The sequence below is a fragment of the Microcebus murinus genome, chromosome 7 (genome assembly GCF_040939455.1).
Source record: "Microcebus murinus isolate Inina chromosome 7, M.murinus_Inina_mat1.0, whole genome shotgun sequence".
NCBI classification, from domain to species: Eukaryota; Metazoa; Chordata; class Mammalia; order Primates; family Cheirogaleidae; genus Microcebus; species Microcebus murinus.
In genome coordinates, this window is record NC_134110.1 from 86,677,286 (window position 1) to 86,699,520 (window position 22,235).

Below are 22,235 nucleotides of genomic sequence, written 5' to 3' on the forward strand. Positions count from 1 at the left end.
GGGGTTAAAATGACCACATCATACTCTCAGCTCCTTCGAGGCTGCACCATAGGAACAGAGGCAAACCAAAAATACACTGAACCTTATTCTAAATGCCTTCCAGAGAAGATAAAAAATACTATCATTTGGAGCCTCAATCATCTTTTATATACAATGTGTGACATTCAATAGTAAGTTACTAGGTACATCAACAGACAGAAAAATTAAGGCAATTTTGCCTTCCTTTTAAAACACAATTTATAGCACAATGTCTTGCAGTACCTTAAAGTCATCATTTGCAACACCAATGAAAACAGTTTTGTAGATGTGAAAATTTTCCATTAATATAATGCCAAATAACAGAGAATTTAACATATTTCTAAAGTCTCTGCAAAAGTAACTTTTATCCTTCTTCAGATATTACAACTATGTAATTTTCATTATTGCTCATACAGAATACTCATTAAATCTCACTTATTACACGTTTTACTTATCAGCACTAATTTTTACTCCATTTCTTTAAACATTTTCATCTAATTTAGAATGTACTGTTCCAAACTGACTTCCAATACCAACAACTAAAGTACTTTCTTTCCAGCTTTTCCAAAATCTGTAATCTTTTTTCTTATTGCACATTCTGTTTCTCTTAAATATTAAACTCTAGCTTTAAAAAGACAAAGTATGTAAGAATACTTTGAGAACTATAAATATCCACATAAACATAATGCCATTATTATTATTATAAGAAAAGCTGGAATTTTTCTTAATACTTTTAACTAAGAGCCATGAATTTGTTGCTTTTTAACAGGATAGAATCAGAAATTAACCTCTATGTAAGCTATAAAAATAGCCCAAATTCAAAATTTAATTTCAAAAAAGTATGTTATCCTCTTTTAATAGTTGACTTTCGCTTTTTTCTTTACTTTTAAGTTGTATATTACTTTTAACAAAATGAAATCCCCTAAGATAATAATGGAGAGGTCATATGAAATTAAATATATAGAGAATCATAGAATTATCAGACCTATTTAGAGTCCAATTTCTTTACCTATAAAATAAGGTTTTAAACAAAATGTTAAGGTTGTTTTTAATTCTGTCTATGACTCTGAATCTAGCTCACCACATGGCTACTGCATTACTGCAGTAAAAATCACATTTAGTTAAATCAGTGGTATAAGTAACTTTAAGTGTTCTCTCAGAGTTGCAGGTGATAATCTATATTTCCACAATCAGGCTTAGAATATACACAGAAGATAAAAATTTCACAAGACATAGAAGTCTTTTTCTTCCCTATAAAAACAAAGTACATATCAGAAAAAAGTAAGCTCATGAGGTAAATTAAAACAGTCTATTAATGATCCTAGAAAGTTCTGACAATGTAGCAATGACTCATCTAAGCACCACCAGTGAGGAGCAAGTAACCTTTGTGCTACATGCAAACAGGGGACCTTTGTACATGTGACTACACAGATACAAACAGGTAGTTTCTGTTTGGATAAAAGAAAAACAGTGTTAAATGATCATAAGTGTATGCTCACCTTGTAAAAACTCCTCCTTGCAAGCAATGAAGTAGAAGAAGACAACGCTGACTTTCTTGGCCTGCTTTCTTTAAATCAGCCTTGAACCAAGAATAACTAAAGCACTGGACCACAAGTGTTCCAAAAAGCATAAAGCTTAATGCTAATATGCCAAAAACATATTGGCCTTCAAGGAAAAACTTGACAGATACCCATATGTCCACAATTAAGTCAATTATATAGATTATAATGCCAAGAACTGACATCATAAAATTGTGTTTAGTATATTTCATTATGAATCACTACAGCTCTTGGTTACCTACTTTCTTTTCTCATACAAAAAGAAAAAAAAAATGCCAGAATAAATATTAGTGCATCCTTTGGTAAAGCACTGAATTTTAATTTCCACTCTCTACATCTATTTAGAAGAAAGAAAGAATATTATGAAATTGGAACACTAAAACCGAAGTGACTAATTTTAACTTTCCTTTCTAAATCTCTAATCTAGATCCAATGTTACAAGGCTTTATTCAATCTTCTGTTTCATGATGATCTTCATTACAGCTGACAAGACCTAAAATGAAACATAAATTTAAGTTCCTAAAAATCTTGAGTATATTAAAAATGCTGGGCCATGATTTTATCAAAGCTCTACTTTTTCTAGAAATAATACATTACCACTAAATACAGTTCTTAAAATAGCTTTGGGAAACTAACGTGTCAGAAACATACTTATTAGCTGACAACTTCCTCTCAGATTATCTTTTAAAAACATAACCTATTCACAAAGATATTTACCACACGACCATTTCTAGTGTCAAAAAATTGGAAACAACCTAAATGTATATCAATATAAGGAAATGGTAAATAAAAGTAGATTCATAAAATGGAATATTATAAAACTACTAAAATCTGTTTTAGCTGTGAAACATTCTTAATATGTTTTTAATCCTGTAATTCCATTTAAGATTCTATCCTAGAGAAATATTCACAAATGTGCACAGATACTCTTTGCAGAGCCTTTTTTATAAGAGCAAAATATTTAAAACCACCTCAGTGGTCCCTCACCTGTTTGGCACCAGGGACTGGTTCATGGAAGACAATTTTTCCACAGATGGGGGCAGGGGGATGAAGCTTTACTGGCTCATGGATCAAGGTGTTATTTCATCTTTCAAGTCTTATTATTTAATAAATATGTTTTTAAAGGCTATAGCTGCCATAGTGATTCCTCTAATGGGTATGGGAAAAGTATTAATACATCAAAAACCTTCTGGAAAAGAATCACCATGCAAGACGCCATTAAGAACATTTGTGATTCATGAGAGGAGGTCAAAATATCGACATTAACAGGAGTTTGGAAGAAGTTGGTTCCAACCCTTGTGGATGATTTTGAGGGGCTTAAGACTTCAGGGGAGAAAGTAACTGCAGATGTGGTAGAAATAGCAAGAGAACTAGAATTAGAAGTGGAGCCTGAGGATAAAACTACATTGCTGCAATCTCACCACCCAATTTAACAAATGAGGAGCTGTTCCTTTATGGATGAGCAAAGAAAGCGGTTTCTTGAGATGGAATCTGGTACCAGTGAAGACTCTGAACAATTTTGAAATGACAACATAGTATTTAAAATATTACATAAACTTAGTTGATAAAGCAGTGGCAGGGTTTGAGAAGACTGCCTCCAATTTTGAAAGAAGTTCTACTGTGGGTAAAATGCTATCAAACAGCATTGCATGCTACAGAGAAATATTTCAGTTAATTTATGTGGCAAACTTCATTTTAAGAAACTGCCACAACAGCCAACCCAATCTTCAGCAACCCCCAACCTGATCAGTCAGCAGCTATCCACATCAAGGCAAAACCCTACCTGCAAAAAAGTACAACTCACAAAAGGCTTAGAAAATCATTATCACATTTTTGGAATAAAGTATTTTTAATTAAGGTACATAACATTGCTTTTTTAGACATAATGCTGTTGTACACTTAATAGACTACAGTATAAACATAATGTTTATATACATTAGGAAACCAAAAAATTCTTCTGACTAGCTTTATCGCAATATTTGCTTGATTACAGTAGTCTAGAACAAAACCCACACTATCTCTGAGGTATGCCTGTATAGCATTTATCAGTTCTAATTATATAGAGAGACGGGAAGGGGATTGGAAATAGGAAGCAAATACTTCAGTTATTTACTCCCTGTACTACATTGAGTTTTTTACAACAGATAAGTACTCATGTGCTGTATATAATTTCTTAAAATAAAAACAATAGTAAATGATAATTATAAAGAATTCTGATGACTGAAGAAAATGTTTATTTTATTAATAAAAGCTAACATGTACTTATCACTATGTGCCAAGCACTAAGCAAAATGTTCTATATAAAATGTCCCAATTTAATTCTTACATCAAACTTAGGATGTAGGCAGTACTATTGTGATCACTATTTTGCAAACATGAACTAAATGCAATCTTCACACAAGATTTTTCTAACCAAATAGCATTTTGTTTGTTTGTTTTCCTAATTACCAACATAAATCAGTGGCAGGGTTTGAGAAGACTGACTCCAACTTTGAAAGAAGTTCTACAAAAAAATCCAGATTTTTGACTGATATCAAAAAACTGAACCCAGGTAGAGTGGCCTAATGATCATGCCACTGCACTCCAGCGTGGGCAAAGCAAGACCCTGTCTGTAATTCATTAATTAATAACTGAAGAATCTAGTACACTAGACTAACATTCCTTCATGAACAGTGCACTTTTATGTTGTAGAGATGGTTTCTTTAAAAGAAACCTCTGCTAGCTTCAAATTTTTCTTCTGCAGCTTCTTATCTCACTCAGCCTTCATAGATTTGAAGAGAGTTTGGCCTTGCTCTGGATTAGGCTTTGGTTTAAGGGATTATTTATTTCTTTAAAAACTCAGAGGGGAAAGGGTTACTAAAAACACACACAAACTAATACAGTGTTCCTATCATTTTACCACTTATAAGTATTTTGTTTAAAAGTCTTCAGAATAAATATTAAAAGGTATTTCACTCTTCTTACAGAATAAAAAATAAAGTTCATAATCGCTGCTTTTTCTGTCAAGAATGCTACAGCCATCAGGATGAAAAAATAATTTTAAAATCTGACTGTTTCTAATCTAGCAGGTCATGGATATCCCTGCAGATATTCTTATCTTAAAATGAAAGACATCAAACCCAACATACACATGGAGTTTAGGAGGATAAGGTTAATCTGGAGGTTCTATTCAATTAAATTAATTAAATATTTACTTAGAACATACCATGTGCTATTTTAGGCTCCTTGGGATATGTCAAGTAATTAAAGAGACAAAAATCCCTGCCCTTGTTGAATTTACATCCTAACAGACAAAGATGGTCAATGGACATCCCAATTACACTGATTTGATCTTTACAAATTATATAAATGTAAATTATCACATGTACCCCAAAAATATGTATATTATCTATCATTTTAAAAATAAAATCATACAACTTCTATCTAATGTGAGGCAAAGCAAAAAATGAGAAAAATAAATTTAAAAAAATAAATAAAATAAAAAAGATATCAATTAACAAAATAATAAATAAGTATATTATATATTTTATTACCAGGTGATAAGTGCTATGGAAAACACACAAAGCATGGCAAGGAAGATCAAGAGTTGGAAAGAGGTGGGAGCATTAGGGGCTATACTATTAATTAGATTGATCAAGGCAACAATCATTGAGGTGGTGATATTTGAATAGTGGAATTACCCATGTGGATGCAAATGGAAAAACTTTCCAGGTAGAAGAAACAGTTACTTCAAAAGTCCAACGTAGGCTGGGCACAGTGGCTCATGCCTATAATCCGAGCACTCTGGGAGGCCAAGGCAGGAAGATCGCTCAAGGTCAGGAATTCAAGACCAGCCTGAGCAAGAGTGAGACCCTGTCTCTACTGTAAATAAAAAGAAATTAATTTGCCAACTAAAAATATATAGAAAATATTAGCCGGGCATGGTGGCACATGCCTGTAGTTCCAGCTACTCGGGAGGCTGAGGCAGGAGGATCACCTGAGCCCAGGAGTTGGAGGTTGCAGTGAGCTAGGCTGGCGCATGGCACTCTAGCCTGGGCGACAAAGTGATACTCTGTCTCAAAATAATAATAATAATAATCTTTTGAGATGCTTTTCAGGGAAAAAAAGAATAAAAATAATTCAAATATTATATAAAAATAAAAGAAGAAATAATAAATAAATAAGGTCTTGCTATGTTGGCCTGGCTGGTCTCAAACTGCAAGGTTCAAGCAATCCTCCTATCTCAGCCTCCGAATATCTGAGACTACAGGTGCATGCCATCACACTCAGCTAACACTAGCAGTTTTGAGTCAAGTTTTATAAGACAGGAAAAACAATTTCTAAAAAACAGGAATTGCGTTGTTGACAGAGCATTAGATTCAGTAGATTAATCTGATATAGCAATGTCCATATTCCTAATTTAGTCAGGAAGAAAATAATGCCAACTGCAAGGACAACTACACAGCAAGCTAATAAACATAGCTGCTCTCATAAAGAGAGCCCAGAGCTCTTTCAATAACCACATAGTGACATAACTTGTATTAAGGACAGTTCATCTCTATCTCTATAGTTGATCAAAATTCCAAAACCACCTTAGGAGAAATGATGCCACCTATAAAATTTGGCTTCATAGGAGACTTCATACACTTACTGACTTAATAGGACAGTTTCAATCCAATTTTATTCAGAGGTCAACTTAGCTACGTGGCTACCTGGCTGCCAGCCAAAATACACAACCTTTGCCAACTGTACATCTCTCTGCAATAAAGTAGATATTTAAAAAAAAAAAAAAAAAAAGCTGAGAAACTTTCACTTGTAGACCAAATTTAACACATATAAAATACAGACTTACCTTTGTTGTCAAAATTAAAAGCCTTCTTTAACTCAAAGTTTCTTCCGGAAAATCTTGATCTTATAAATCTTTTATTTCTTCTTCACTGAAAACAAGTACAATTAAAGGGTGTGTAAACCTCTAAGACTGAATCCTAAAATGAAACTGAAATCACCTGTTAGTCACATGTGGCATTTTCCAATCTAGTGATAAGAGTCTGTATCACTGTGAATACAGTACACCCTTTGTAACCACGTCATTGAAGGGAAGAAATGACATGGCTCCTCATATAGGGTGACGAGGTTCCAAGCTTTCACTGTATTTGTCAATTAAGTCTTAGGAAAATACAATTTTCCTAACAGCATATCCCAGTGGGTAACAAGTCATGTTTGAAAAGGAGAGAGATTCTTGAATTTGAAATACCCTGAAAAAGTATCATTAACTTAATCCTACCTACATTTTGACCTATATACCTTCTCAAACCCTATGCCCCAAGAACGTGATTATTGGTCTCTATTCCTAAAATAAACATTACTTTTCTTCCATTTCCAAGCCTTTGATCAAGGTTATTTACTATCTAGAATAAGTGCCATCTATCAGGTAAGTTCTAATAATCCTTTAAGAATCAGCTCAAGGCTGGGTGTGGTGGCTCACACTAGTAATCATAGCACTTTGGGAGTCTGAGGCAGGAAGATCGCTTAAGACCAGGAATTTAAAGCCAGCCTGAGCAAACAGAGACTCCGTCTCTACAAAAAATAGAAAAATTAGCCAGGTGCTGTGACATGCACCTGTAGTCCCAACTACTCAGGAGGCTGACGCAGGAGGATCACTTGAGGTTCCAGGGAGCTATGATGATGCCACTGCACTCTAGTCTTGGTGACAGAGCAAGACCTTGTCTCAAGCGAAAAAGAAATCAGCTCAAACCCCACCAACTTTAAACTTTCCCAGATTTTCTCAGTAAGTATTATTCTCCCTATTCCTCCTTGCAATCCTACCACTTTATTACCTATACTTCTAAGATTTACCCACATATAATTTTTTTTTTCAGAGACAGGGTCTTGCTCTGTTGCCCAGGCTGGAGTGCAGTGGCATGATCATAGCTCACTGTAATCTTGAACTCCTGGGCTCAAGCAATCCTCCTACCTCAGCCTCCCAAGTAGCTGGGACTACAGGCAGATGCCACCACACCCAGCTAATTTTTCTTATTTTTATAGAGACAGGCTCTCACTATGTTGCCCAGGCTAGTCTTCAACTCCTGGCCTCAATCAAACAAGCCTCTCACTTCGGCCTCTCAAAGTGCTGGTATTACAAGCATGAGGCAGCCTCTATGTGCTTTAAAATAAGGTCATGTATGTCTCTTTCACGGTTATGACCCTCTAGAAAAAAAAAACCAATTTATTCATTTTTAATATCTTCTCAATATGTCTACAACAATACTTTGTGTGCTTTAGGCAAATAATAAATGACTGCAAGTGTAACTGAACAGAATGTAAAAATCTTTGGTCTTATTTCTTGTAGGTTAACTTAAACTTCAAGTCACACTGCTAAACATAACCACAAAGACTTAATTTTGTAACTGTAGCCTAGATTTATCCTCTGAGCTCAACCCATATAGCTGTCTATAGATTTATTTATCTGTATATACCACAATCCCCTCAATTTCAACTTGTCCAAACTATATTCACTATCTACCCTCTCTGCTATCCAGCTAGAGTCCCCTTGTATAACCCTACATAAATCATTTGTTGGGCTCATTTCTTCAACTGCCAAATGAGGAGCTTGGCAATTGAATAATGAAATCAAGATGGAAAGCACAAGTGAAATTTTAATTATAAAAAAAAAAACTAAAGAATAAGAGAGTCCGGGCGCAGTGGCTCATGCCTGTAATCCTAGCACTCTGGGAGACCGCGGCAGGCAGATTGTTTGAGATCAGGAGTTCAAAATCAGCCTGAGCAAGAGCGAGGCCCTGTCTCTACTATAAATAGAAAGAAATTAATTGGCCAACTAATATATATAGAAAAAATTAGCCAGCATGGTGGCGCATGCCTGTAGTCCCAGCTATTCAGGAGGCTGAGGCAGGATTGCTTGAGTTCAGGAGTTTGAGGTTGCTGTGAGCTAGGCTGATGCCACCGCACTCACTCTAGCCTAGGCAACAAAGTGAGACTCTCTCTGTCTCAAAAAAAAAAAAAAAAGAATAAGAGAAAGGAGCCACCCAGAGTCTCACGAAGGGCAGTATGGTCCAGAAATCACTACTCTATCCTCTTCTCCAGGGTTCACTGACTTTCCCACAGAGCTCTTAAAAAAGGAGAATGGAGGCAGCTTCCTGTCTGAACAGCTACTAATTAATGGCTACTATAAATACATCTTGGTAGGTTGAAATGCCTGAAGTATTTTGTTTTTGTTTTTGTTTTTTCTGAAACAGGTTCTCACTCTGTCACCCAGGTTAGAGTGCAATGGCATCCTAGCTCATCGCAATCTCAAATTTCTGGGCTCAGGCAATCTTCCTGGCTCATCCTCCCAAGTAGCTGGGACTACAGGCATGCCACCAGGCCCAGCTAATTTTTCTATTTTTTGTAGAGACAGGGTCTCACTATGTTGCTCAGGCTGGCCTAGAACTCCTGGCCTCAAGGGATCCTTCTGCCTTTGCTTCCCAAAGTGCTAGGACTAGAGGACGTAGATTTTGATGGTTACTCCAACTCCCAGCATTTTTGAAAAGTATATTGCTTAACTTCCCATGGCAAAGGGAATAATTTATATGATTATTTCAGCATTGGTTTTTAAACACTTTTCCACTAAAAGTACATCTTTGTGAAACAAGGCAAAGACATTTCTCACACATAATACAGGTGTCATTCAACTAATCCATAAAATTATGCTGCTGATTTGTAAAATAAATATGTTAATAGCAAATCGTTTTTCCTTCAGAAATATCCACCCAAAAAAAAGAACGTTAAAAATGCCTATCCTACAACACCTAAGTGGACATATAGGAGTAACATTTATCGGGTGTCGGGAGGGTGGGAGGGGGAGGAGGGGAGGAGTATATACAACCACAACGAGCAAGATGTGCAACGTTTAGGGGATGGACACGCTTGAAGCTCTTACTCGAGGGAGGAGGGCAACCTTAACACTTGTACCCCCATAGTACGCTAAAAAAAAAAAAAAAAAAAAAAAAAAGCCTATCCTAAATTTTGGAATCAAGCGTCCAATGTGTCAATTCCTCATTTATTTTTTTAAAAAGAGTGGGCTGGTATAGTGGTATGTTCTACAGCCCTTTTGGGGTAATGATTACATACAATTGTTACTCAAAGCTCGACGAGATTACAGGATCTCTACATTTTCTCTCAGGTAAATTGTAATTCAACTTTTTAATGGGAAGTAGTAGTTAATACTTGCCTGATTAGAAAAGAACTCGTTACAGAAAAATTAAGTCCCTTTCATCTTGGGCATAAAACTCCTCCATAAGACCAACCCAGTTTCCTGGGCAGCACAGGGAGGGAGAGAGGCAAGCTCTGGGGCTCTCCTCAGACAGAGGCAAGTGTTGGTGCAAGGCAGGTAGAAACCAGGCTGCAGAGCTGGGTTCACAAAGCTCTGTCACCTGGGCAAGTTTCCCAATCTCCATTTTTCATTTGTAAAATGGCGACAAAAAATAGTGTTACCTCTTAATGTTGTTTTGAGGATTAAACGAGACTTTGGCCTAAAGCACTTAGCACAGCAGTAAGCGCTAAGTAAAAATTAATTGCCGCTATTTCTTATATAAGATAAGCAGGCTACCTCACACAAACACACCCCACTATGGCCTAAAAACCTGACGGGCAATCCTTCCCAGTACTTGGTATTCGATAACTAACGTCAAACCTGCCTGGTCCTGGCTCCATCCCAAGACTCGCAGGTTAAAAAGTGTCCAGTCCACTTGGACGCACTCGCCAGCCTGTACACAAACCCTCGTGAGGCACCAAAGCTCTGTGACGGGCCCAGACGCCAGCCTCGCCTCAGGCCACCTCACGCCACGCTCCAGCTTTCCCGCTACCGCCGCCCGCGGGGCGCCACGTGACCTCTGGCCCCGCCCCCGTCCCGGGCTCGCGCGGCGTCACGTGAGCGCTGCTCGCGACCCGCGGCCCTTTTGGTTGGCCCACGCTGTGCTCTGCCGCCGGGTACGTCAGGCGCGGCGCGCTGCTGAGGCGGAGATGGCTGCCGTGCTGCAGCGCGTAGAGCGGCTGTCCAGTCGAGTGGTGCGTGTGTTGGGCTGTAACCCGGGTCCTATGACCCTGCAGGGCACCAACACCTACCTAGTGGGGACCGGCCCCAGGTAAACGTCCCTCTGCCCCCCCTCCAACCCCCAGCATCGACACCCGCCCGCGGGACTCGGCGAGCTGGGGCTGTGACGACCGTTCGTCCCGGGCCGAGAGGCCTGTGCGCCCGCAGCTGGGAGCACGGCGTCCGGCCCCAGGCCTGGGCGGCCTAGTCGGGACGCACGCAGCAGTCCCGATCCCTGAGCTGCGCCAAATTACGACCGCCCAGGGCGGTAACCGCGCTAACTTAGGGAGATATAATGAAAACAAACCTTAACTTTCTGTTTTGAAACCTGATTTTAGTTTACTTGATGTTTGAATGCCAAGGTGAGCGTGTTTAACCTGTTAAGAAATTAGGATCTTCTAAAGTTGAGTCCAAGGAAGCGTCCAAGGAAGAAGTCAAGTTGCTCAACCTGACTTTCACTGATGTTTTTGCCCAGAGTATAACTTCCCTTCACAAAAGCGGTTAATTGTGCTGATGCCATTTCCTAAACTCAGCAGCAGAGGGCAGGAGTTTCTTGGCTTCCACATTGCTTGAGTTTGTAAAACCCGAAAGAATCCCCGTAGCCTGTGGGAAAGAGGAGCTGAGAGTAACTAATTTTGGTTTTAGTTACAAATTGTGTGTGGCCTCGTTGAGTTATTTTGCAGACAATATATTTGTATTTCTGAGAAGATGTTTTCCCTCTTGTTCAACTCCATTCTCTTTTAATGGAGTTATTGATAAATGGGAGGCTTGGCTTACTGCATAGTATGTCTTTAGTAGGCATTGAGCAACTTTTGTAGTTTTTACTAAATAACCTAGATAATACAAAATTAAAATGAGATATAGTTCTTCTTATGCATAGAATTTAATTGTGCAGTCAAGACATTACAAATATTTTTGAAAATATAATTGAGGGCCAGGCACAGTGGCTCAAGCTTGTAATCCCAGCTCTTTGGGAGGCTGGAGCCAGAGGATTGCTTGATACTAGGAGTTCAAGACCAGCCTGTATCATTTACATTGTGAGTTAAAGAAAGAAAGAAAGAAAAAAGACCAGCCTGAGCAAAAGCTAGACCTCTTCTCTACAAAGAATAGAAAAAAATTAGCTGGGCATGGTGGTATGTGCCTGTAGTCCCAGCTAATCAGGAGGCTGTGGCTTTAATCACTTGAGCCCAGCAGTTTGAGGTTGCAGTGAGCTAGGGTGACACAGTGAGACCCTGCCTCAAAAATAAATAATAATTGATTACTAAAAATAATTTAATAAGTATACCTCATTGAGTTTTTATTGGAAATATCTACTGTGTTTTCCTTTTTCCAGTAAATAAGAATTTTACAAGCAGTAGAATGAGAGGGCAGGCAAAAGGTTGAGTCCAGAGTAATCTTAGTAGGGTCAGGTAAGTACAAGACTTCTGAGCTGCTTCCAGAATCTAGGATAGAGAATTAAGCAGAAGAAATACCAGCTCTTTAGAGTACAGTATGTCTTGGCTGGGACGCCCTCAACCAGGAAATCCAGACATTCTCTCTTCAGCGTGTCATCTTAAACTAGTTCCAAAGTCACTGTTGCAGGTGAAAAATGGCATTTAGTCAAAATTATCCTAGAAAGTCTCTTAGAAGAACACCATATTGGAGATCCATGTACTGTTGCAGTAAGTTCAGCACAACCTGCTTTTCTTCCAGCGTTGAAACAGATGGCTGGTTCTGTTTGAAAACCAGATGACGTTGGCTTGCATTTAGGGGCCATGTTGTATGAAAAATACATACTGTATCTTTAAACACTAGAATCACACTTAACATAGTGAAGTGCTTGTGCTAAAAGTGACTTAAAGGACTTGAAACTGACTGGGAAAAGCAGATTCATGATCTCCCATCTTAAACTACTTAACACTGTTTCATAAACTCATGGAGTAGAATAGCCGGTGGAATCACACTGTTTAAATTATTTCTGCATACAGTTGAGCTAGAATAAATTAGTGCAGATAGATACTGCTCTATCTCAAACTTTTTAAACGGGGCCAAAAAAAAAAAAGATACTGCTCTATAAAGTAAAAGGTGGCTAGAAATGATTATTTACTGGGTACAAATCAGATGTTCTGAGATTGTTCCACTTCACAAAACAGTTCTAAAATCACTGGTTGCATTTTTTTTTGAGACAGAGTCTCACTCTACCCAGGGTAGAGTGCCATGGCGTCAGCCTAGCTCACAGCAACCTCAAACTCTTGGGCCTAAGCAATCCTTCTGCCTCAGCCTCCTAAGTAAGTAGCTGGGACTACAGGCTATGCGCCACCATGCCCGGCTAATTTTTTCTATATATTTTTAGTTTGCCAATTGATTTCTTTCTATTTATAGTAGAGATGGGGTCTTGCTCTTGCTCAGGCTGGTTTTAAACTCCTGACCTTGAGCGATCCTCCCACTTCGGCCTCCCAGAGTGCAAGGATTACAGGCGTGAGCCACCACGCTGCACTGGTTGCTTTTATATCACTAAACCCAATGGCATTTTTCTATTCCCATCTTCCTTGACCTTTATTGTCTTTAGACACTATTGACTGTTCCCTCCTTTATTGGCCAATACCACGTTCTCCAGATTTCCTCTTACCTGTCTAGATGCTCTTTCTTATTCTTTATAGAGTCATCTTCTTTACAAGATCTTTAATTATTTGAGTTCTTGAAGATGTAATCCTTACCTCTGTTCTGTTCTCATGATGTATTCTCTACCTAGGTGATGTTGCATACTTTCTTGGCTTTACCTATTATTATTAACTACCAAATATATAGCTCCAGTTTAGGCAAAATCCATACTTTATCTTCAGACTCAGGTAGCTGACTTTTAAATCTTTACTTGGATGACTCAGAGCTACTTGAAATTCAGTGTTTCTGAAACTGAACTTATAGGCTTTTGCAGGAAACTAAATGAGGTCCTCTTCCAGTCGTCCATATCTTGGTAAACAGAACCATCCCCATGTTTGATCAAGGGAAATGCCTAAGTACCCTCCTTGACATTTCTTTGATTCTTACCATACATCCAAGCTGTTATGAAGATCTCTTCATATCCCTTGCTATCACCCAGTACAAACCAGTGCACCTCTTGTGAAGGCTTCTGTAATAGCCTCCAAACTGGCTTCTCTGCATCTCCTTTTGTTTTTCTTCAATCAAGTGCCCTCCCCAGGTAGCCAGAGTAGTTGTGGGTTTTTTTGTTGTTTGTTTGTTTCTCTTGCCAAGTTGTGATTTGACAGAAATTTGGGAGGTTTTGCATATTCTGGCCTCCATCTGCTTCATCAGGCTCCTCTCAAACCTCTCCCATTCTAGCCCTACTGGGCTTATAGAGCCTCAAATGAGTTGTATCATTTCTGCCTCAGAGCTTTCATGTTTTCCTTTCTGTCTCCCACTCATCCCTCCCCTTTTCACCCAGCTAACCTCACTCATCCTTTAGTGCTCAGCTGAAATATCCTTTCTTCTGGAAGTCTTCCCTGACCTCTCCAACTAGGTTAGGTCAATGTAATACTCTATCCTAGCACTCCATATTTTTCATGGCCCATATCTCAACAATACTAATTTTTTGTTGTTGTTGTTCGAGCAATTTAATGTCTTTCCACACCTTCATGCCCACTAGAATGTAAATTCAATGAAGGTGTTGTCATTGTTATATCACCAGCACCTAGCACAGAGCCTTGTACACAACATGGGTAGTACAGTAAATATTTGCTGAATGAATGAGGGTTCCCTACATCTTAATTTTCACTGTTGGGATTCTAGAACTGCTGGATGATAAAGTTTTAGCTGATTTTCCTTCCTCATCTGATCAGCCCATAGATGCCAAATGAATTTCACTAAAGCACTATTAGACCTAACCATGATGCTTTGTACATAGATACTCAATAAGTGTTTGAATCAACAAATGATAGCCAAATTGTCCAGAGTATTTCCATGTTTCTCAAACTCTGCTCGAGAACCTCCAAAAGCTGCAATTTTACCCTTTCCTATCAAAATTGTATATACTTTGAGGGCATATAGTATATCTTATACGAAAAAGCAAAGTAGTGGAATAAACTAATCTAATCTAAGGATTAGAGTTAAATTAGAGTTAGTTAAATGGAGATCCTGGCTCCATTTACAGACAAGACAGTTACTTCTTTAAGCTTCAGATTCCTTACTTACACAATAAGAGTTGTACCTACCTCATAGGGATGATAAGAGGATTCAGTGAAATTTAAATGAAAAAGCATATACCAAAAGTACTTAAGTTCTAGCATGTGGAAAATATACAATGTTAGCTATTATTTTTATCACTTCTGCTTTCCTGATAACATCTAGACAACACTTGGTTCAGAGTAGGTACTCAGAAAATTCTATCTAATGATTTTATAAGAGTAACAGCAAATAGAGACCAGTTAATAGCTATCTAAAATACCTACAAAGAGGAATTTGATTCCACCAGCTTTCCTATCAGTTGAAGAATTTTTTTCTCCATGTAGCAGATTGTTGTGTGCCTACTATGTGCCATGCACTGTCCTTTAGTGCAGTCCAGTCATAGACCTGTACAGATTCATTCACATTCCTCTCTTGAGCCCTTTATTAGCATAACTGGATTTGCAAAATGACCTCCCAAGATAGGCATATTGTCTGTGGCCATGAAGAGCAAAGTCAGCCAGCCCACATAGAAATAATACTATCTAATCATCTACAATAGCTATTTACAGACATTACAGATAGAATAACTATTTGTTAAGGAAGAAACTGAGAACTTTTTTTTTTCTAATTTATAGCTGAACTTTTATTTATGCTACATGAAGAATGGTTCTAGATGCTTACATAAGCAATCCTCTTCTACCAGAGAGGCAGTGTTTTGAATGGAAAAGTCACTGGACCTTATAGCTGAACATCTAGTCCTAGCACTGCTTCTTTCTGGTTATATGATCTGGAACAAATCACTTAGCCTTTCTGAAGACTAGTTTCTTTTTCTGTAAAGTAAAATAATAACTCCCTAGAGTTGATCTGAGGATCAAAAGAGGTAATATTAATATATATGAAGCTCCAGATGGTTTAAATTGCTATGGTAATGTAAGATGTTATCAGTGTGACACCCCCCCCATACTTGATACAAACCCATTTTTAGGTTTTATAGCATCAAGACACCCCTCTTCTGTTCTGAATAGACCATGTGTAATTCAGGACTTGTGAGAGTTGTATTTTCCTTACTTTGAGATTCCTTTCTTTGCTAATTCTAGTTTTATTAGCCCAAGACAGGACCATTAGGAGACTAAAAAGAAGGCTCAGGAACCATGTTCTCTAGTGACAAAAGCTCATGGTCATTCACACTTTTACCTGCAAACAGGCAGCACAGGCATTCTGAAAGATCTGTTATCTTTGCTACTAGATTTTGTGAAATCTGTACGCTAACCCTGTTAATTGTGTCATGACTTTTGTTAAGCATGATTTGATCTGGTCTGTAATTAAAAATTCAGAGGTTTCAATTCAGTTTTAGATGATGAGATACTACAAAACAGAGATTCTTGGGAGGGGAGGGGGAAGGGAAGGATTCAAAAATAGTAATCAAAAGATACTTTAATGGTTTGAAAAAATTGAGAGGTGTTGATGCGAAGCATGGAAGGATTCTTCTCAAGGTCCAGAAGACCCCCACAATAATTTGAGTGACACCTAATTGAGCAGAAGAATTTGTGGTAAAAATTCATGGAGGTAGCTAAAATCTAGGATAGTGGGCTAGAGAATATTATTGGAAGTATTCTATTATAGTTTTGCATATTTTTACTTTAGTGTGACTGAATATACACAGTGCCAAGCATGACACAATGTATTATAGATATGGAAATTTGTAAATTCCTTGAACCAAACAGACAAGGTACCTGCCCTCATAAGGCCCAAATTTGTAGGGTGGTGGAAGTTGTGGAGATAAGTAATAAATAAAATAAACATGTAAGTACATAATGTATTACATAGTAATAATTGCTATGGAGGAAAAGCAAGGGAAGATGTCTAGGAATGCCATCAAAATTCACTGTGACCCAAATCAAACTCATCTCAAATTTGCTCCCTCCAGTGTTTACTGTCTTGGATAATGGCACACCAATCATCCTACCTAGAAACCTCAGAATCATTAACTGTTTCCCTTCTCTTCCACAGCCGCTTGTTAAAAAAAAAAAAAAAAAATCCTGTTGATTGCTCCTTCTAAATGTTCTTTAAGCTGTCTCTTCCTTACATTTCCACTGCCAACAGGACCTTACAATGCCCCCTTGGACCAGTGTAACCATCTGGTCTTTCATCTCTGGAACACAGTTCAAAGCTGTGCTTCTGAAGTCGATCCTCTGCCCTATGAGCTTAGAGTGTAGACAGGCCAACAGGCCATAAGGCCACTGCCCTTCTCTCCTTCAAGAGGGCAATTTGTTTTTATTGGCTGTGGGGCTCAGGGAATAGGGTTAGGGAAGCAAACCATCCAATATAAAATAGCCAGCCAGTTATTTCCTGTCATATATACCCAATTTTAGTGCTCTATAAAATGCTTTCTATTATCTGTTACTTTTATTGTTCATTTTCATTCCTATACAGCTCCCCCTTGCCACCCTCCACTAGAATGTTAGGGTTTTTTGTCTTACCTACTGCAAAAAATAAAGGCATGGCACATAGTAGGTAATCCATAAACAGTTATTAGTGAATAAATGAATGACTCAGACATTTCATCAAGACTAATCTCTTGCCATCCTAAATTAGTGAGGCATTACTATGAAACAACATGAATTAGGTCAGAAGTTTGTGAATTGGTTCTTAAGGAAAATGTCACCCTGATATCTTTAGTTTGGGAAAACTTCATAGAGAAAGGCCACCCCATAAAAAAGTGAGGAAGGGAAAACAAGTATAAGGAAGGTTCAGAACCACAAGCAAAATAATATTACTAATAGGGTTGTCTAAGTAAAGAAAGAAAACAGCTCAGGCATTTCCCCCATGCTTCCCTACAGTCTTCATTTTTATGTGTAAGAGTACCAAGGTAAAATTTCAGTGTTAAGTTATATATCTAGTGCTGAAGACTAGGTTTCTTTAGGGATTCCATTGAATCAAATCTTTCATATCTGTGAGACATTTGAGATATATTGAGATAGGAGATCTCAAAGACAGAGAATAAGAGCACATATTTTGGTACCAGAATACCTGGGTTTGAAAGCTGGTTCTACCATTTCTTTTCAGGGTAACATTGGGTAAGTTACTTAATTTCCAAATATAATCATGAAATATCTACCTTAAACAGTTGTTATGAGGAATATAATTAAAATATGTAAGGTCCTTGGAACAGCGCCATGTTTATTTTAATTGCTATGTAAGTATTCAAGATTACTACTATTATTCTTTGTGGAGACTTAATTTAGCTATAATATTTTTCAAACAACTTTCTTATGGTGAGATTACTGTAGTTAAGTTGAAGTGACATGTGGCTGGTTTACAAGCATGTTGAAAACAAAACAATTTATGCAGTTTCTTTAATACAAATTATCTGTGTGAGAAATATGCTAATATTAACTCTGTTGCAGTTATGTGATTATCTTCCATTTAATTTTCAGGAGAATCCTCATTGACACTGGAGAACCAGCAATTCCAGAATATATCAGCTGTTTAAAGCAGGCTCTAACTGAATTTAACACAGCAATCCAGGAAATCATAGTGACTCATTGGCACCGGGATCATACTGGCGGCATAGAAGATATTTGTAAAAGCATCAGTAATGGTAAACAGAAAGCATTCATTGAGTTCACTGAGGAAAGCTATGTTTGGAGAATAATTTATTTCAGTTACAGAGCTAAGTAATCTATAAACCTAATATAAACTAAGTATATTTAAATGATACTTTTAGAAATGTATATGACTTGAATACTGTTCCCAGCTTTAACAAAGGAAAGCAAAAGTCCTGTTTTCTGTTTCAGATCTTCTCCTTCTCTTTCCTCACTGATGAAGGTTAGTTTTAATTCAGTCTGTGTGACAGTTAATTGCTTCAGACTTATTAATAATAACTAACAACTTTTGAGCATTTACTCTGTGCCAGGCACTGTGCTAAACACATTATATGGATACTGTGAAGTAGGCTGTTACTGTCCACATTCTAAACAGATGCTCTCAGGCCTTTCATAACTTGAAGATAATTACTAAGATATACTGAAATTGAGGTGAAATGTCATTGTATTGATAACTCTTTGTCCAAACTTACTCAGTATTGACCTCTTACTATCTCTGTCCTTATTCTCTCATCCCACCATCATATACCTAGTTCATTCATTTAACAAATGTAACAAATATTCAAGTGACTTCGTTTTTTTTTTTTTTTTTGAGACAGAGTCTCACTTTGTTGCTCAGGCTAGAGTGAGTGCCTTGGCGTCAGCCTAGCTTACAGCAACCTCAAACTCCTGGGCTCAGGTGATCCTCCTGCCTCAGCCTTCCCAGTAGCTGGGACTACAGGCATGCGCCACCATGCCTGTCTAATTTTTTCTGTATATTTTTAGTTGGTCAATTAATTTCTTTCTATTTTTAGTAGAGACAGGGTCTTGCTCAGGCTGGTTTTGAACTCCTGACTTTGAGCAATCCTCCCACCTCAGCCTCCCAGAGTGCTAGGATTACAGGTGTGAGCCACCACACCCGGCCTCAAGTGACTTCTGTATGTCAGGCACTGTTCTATCTAGCTTTCATTACAGCAGGAAAGATAAATGATAAATAAATAATAGATCAGATGATGATGGATACTATGAAGGAAAATAAAACTACAAGAAGAGAAAGAGGAGAGAGTAAAGTGGAAGACAGCAGGGCTATTATATCTAGGTTGGACATTATATCTAGAAGGAATAAGCTCCTGAGATCAGGGTGTGCCAGGCAGAGGGCATTGGAGGAGAAAAGATGCTGGTATGGGAGTCTGCTTGGCATGTTTAAAGCATAGCAAGGAGATCAAGGATGTTTATTCACACAAAGATTTACATGTGTATTATTTTTAAAAAATAGGGTTTTTTAGGCCTTGAAACTACAATGGAGACACCAAAATAGTCTCAGATAGGCACACTTAAATATTATCAGGCTGCAAGTTATAAAAAAACTGTCTAACATAACTTTCTTTCTTACCTCCTTTCTTCCAATCCAAGGGAACTATGTGCCATGGGAACTCATATAATCTCTCACTCTGACTTTCCTTATCTTGTCTATCTACCTATTAAATTTTGTGAATTAAAAATCTATTCTGAGGCCGGGCGCGGTGGCTCACGCCTGTAATCCTAGCTCTCTCGGAGGCCGAGGCGGGCGGATTGCTCGAGGTCAGGAGTTCGAAACCAGCCTGAGCAAGAGCGAGACCCCGTCTCTACTATAAATAGAAAGAAATTAATTGGCCAAATAATATATATAGAAAAAATTAGCCGGGCATGGTGGCGCATGCCTGTAGTCCCAGCTACTGGGGAGGCTGAGGCAGGAGGATCGCTCGAGCCCAGGAGTTTGAGGTTGCTGTGAGCTAGGCTGACGCCACGGCACTCATTCTAGCCTAGGCAACAAAGCGAGACTCTGTCTCAAAAAAAAAAAAAAAAATCTATTCTGAGGTTTTTTTTTTTTTTTTTTTTTGAGACAGAGTCTCGCTTTGTTGTCCAGGCTAGAGGGAGTGCCGTGGTGTCAGCCTAGCTCACAGCAACCTCAAACTCCTGGGCTCAAGGATCCTTCTGCCTCAGCCTCCCCAGTAGCTGGGACTACAGGCATGCGCCACCATGCCCGGCTAATTTTATATATATATATCAGCCAGTTAATTTCTTTATAGTAGAGACGGGGTCTCGCTCTTGCTCAGGCTGGTTTTGAACTCCTGACCTCGAGCAATCCGCCCGCCTCGGCCTCCCAGAGAGCTAGGATTACAGGCATGAGCCACCGCGCCTGGCCTATTCTGAGGTTTCTTAATTAATTTTGTTACATTAGTCAATTCTTGTAGCATGAGGATCAATTTGAAAAATTAAAATGTTTATGGCCTTTTTTTTTCTTCATAAATCTGCTTTATTGCTCTAATATACATATATAACATGCCCTTTTTAAGTGTATGGTTTGATAAGTTTTAACAAATGTAAATACCTATGTGACTACTCCAGTCAAAATATGGAACACTTCCTCCATCCCAAAAAGAAGTCCCCTGTGCATTTTGTTGTGATCTGCCCACCACCTCCAGCAACCACTCATCTGCTTTCTTTCACTATACATTAGTTTTGCTCAGGGGTCCTCAAACTTTTTAAACAGGGGCCAGTTCACTGTCCCTCAGACCGTTGGAGGGCCAGACTATAGTTTAAAAACTATGAACAGGCTGGGCACAGTGGCTCACGCCTGTCATCTTAGCACTCTGGGAGGCCAAGGTGGGAGGATCGCTCAAGGTCAAGACTTCAAAACCAGCCTGAGCAAGACCCTGTCTCTACTAAAAATACAAAGAAATAAATTGATCAACTAAAAATATACAGAAAAAATTAGACAGGCTTGGTGGCGCATGCCTGTAGTCCCAGCTACTTGGGAGGCTGAGGCAGGAGGATCGCTTGAGCCCAGGAGTTTGAGGTTGCTGTGAGCTAGGCTGATGCCACGGCACTCACTCTAGCCTGAGCAACAAAGTGAGACTCTGTCTCAAAAAAAAAAAAAACTATGAACAAATTCCTATGCACTCTGCACATATCTTATTTTGAAGTAAAAAAACAAACAGGCAAAAACAACTGCATGTGGCCCGAGGGCAGTAGTTTGAGGACACCTGGTTTTGTTTGTTCTAGAATTTCGCATGAGGAAAGTATACAGAATCACTCCCTAACAACCTGTATTTTTATAGGCCACACCAAAAATACAAATGCCATTTATAAGATCTTTATGGGAAGACACGGTAACTTCAAAGCAAACTGCTTACAAAATTTTAAAACATAATCAGGATATGATTTGGGGACTCCTAGTGTCTTGCAGGAACCAGAATTTTACTAGATACGAGAACTACATATTCCCAGTTGAGTTTTTTGCTTTGTTTTTAAGTAAATCTTGTAAAACAGCAGTCCCCAACCAACCTTTTTGGCACCAGGGACTGGTTTCATGGAACACAACTTTTCCACAGACCAGCAGTGGGGAGGATGATTTAGGGATGATTCAAGCACATTACATTTACTGTGTACTTTATTATTATTAAATTGTAATATGTAATGAAATAATTTACAGCATACCATAATGCAGAATCTAATGCCAACGTTGATCTGACAGGAGGCAGCGCTCAGGCAGTGATGTGAGTGATGGGGAGTGGCTATAAATACAGATGAAGCTTCACTCGCTTGCCCTGCCATTCACCTCTTGCTGTGCAGCCCCATTCCTAAAAGGCCACGGACTCTTACCAGTCCACGGCCTGGGGGTTGCAGACCACAGTTGTAAAATATGTTCTGGTATCTGATAATTAAAAATTATTTTGCAGCTGAGGTTGGGTCTTTGCCACATATTTGACATCTGAGTCCTCAGAGTCAAATGTTTGCCTCTATGCTATTCAATTAGAATGTGGTTTTATTAGAAATTATTATACATAAACAATGTCACATGTTCGTGTTAGTTTAAATAATTAG

The 22,235-nt window shown here is 38.4% G+C and overlaps 2 protein-coding genes across 2 annotated transcripts in view; one reads left to right on the plus strand and one right to left on the minus strand.

The window, feature by feature from the left end:
- The window catches only part of XKR9 (XK related 9), a 55,367-nt gene extending 48,842 nt beyond the window's left edge, over positions 1-6,525 (minus strand). The window contains exons 1-2 of the mRNA XM_012770785.3: positions 6,409-6,525; positions 1,518-2,070 (exon numbers count right to left, since the gene is read on the minus strand). Of these exons, the coding sequence (XP_012626239.1) occupies positions 1,518-1,789 (272 nt within the window). The 5' untranslated portion in view covers positions 1,790-2,070; positions 6,409-6,525. The remainder of the gene's footprint in view (positions 1-1,517; positions 2,071-6,408) is intronic.
- Positions 6,526-10,345: 3,820 nt separating this feature from the next.
- The window catches only part of LACTB2 (lactamase beta 2), a 35,062-nt gene continuing 23,172 nt past the window's right edge, over positions 10,346-22,235 (plus strand). Inside the window, exons 1-2 of the mRNA XM_020288880.2 lie at positions 10,346-10,696; positions 18,222-18,385. Coding sequence (XP_020144469.1) covers positions 10,575-10,696; positions 18,222-18,385 — 286 coding nt within the window. The 5' untranslated portion in view covers positions 10,346-10,574. The remainder of the gene's footprint in view (positions 10,697-18,221; positions 18,386-22,235) is intronic.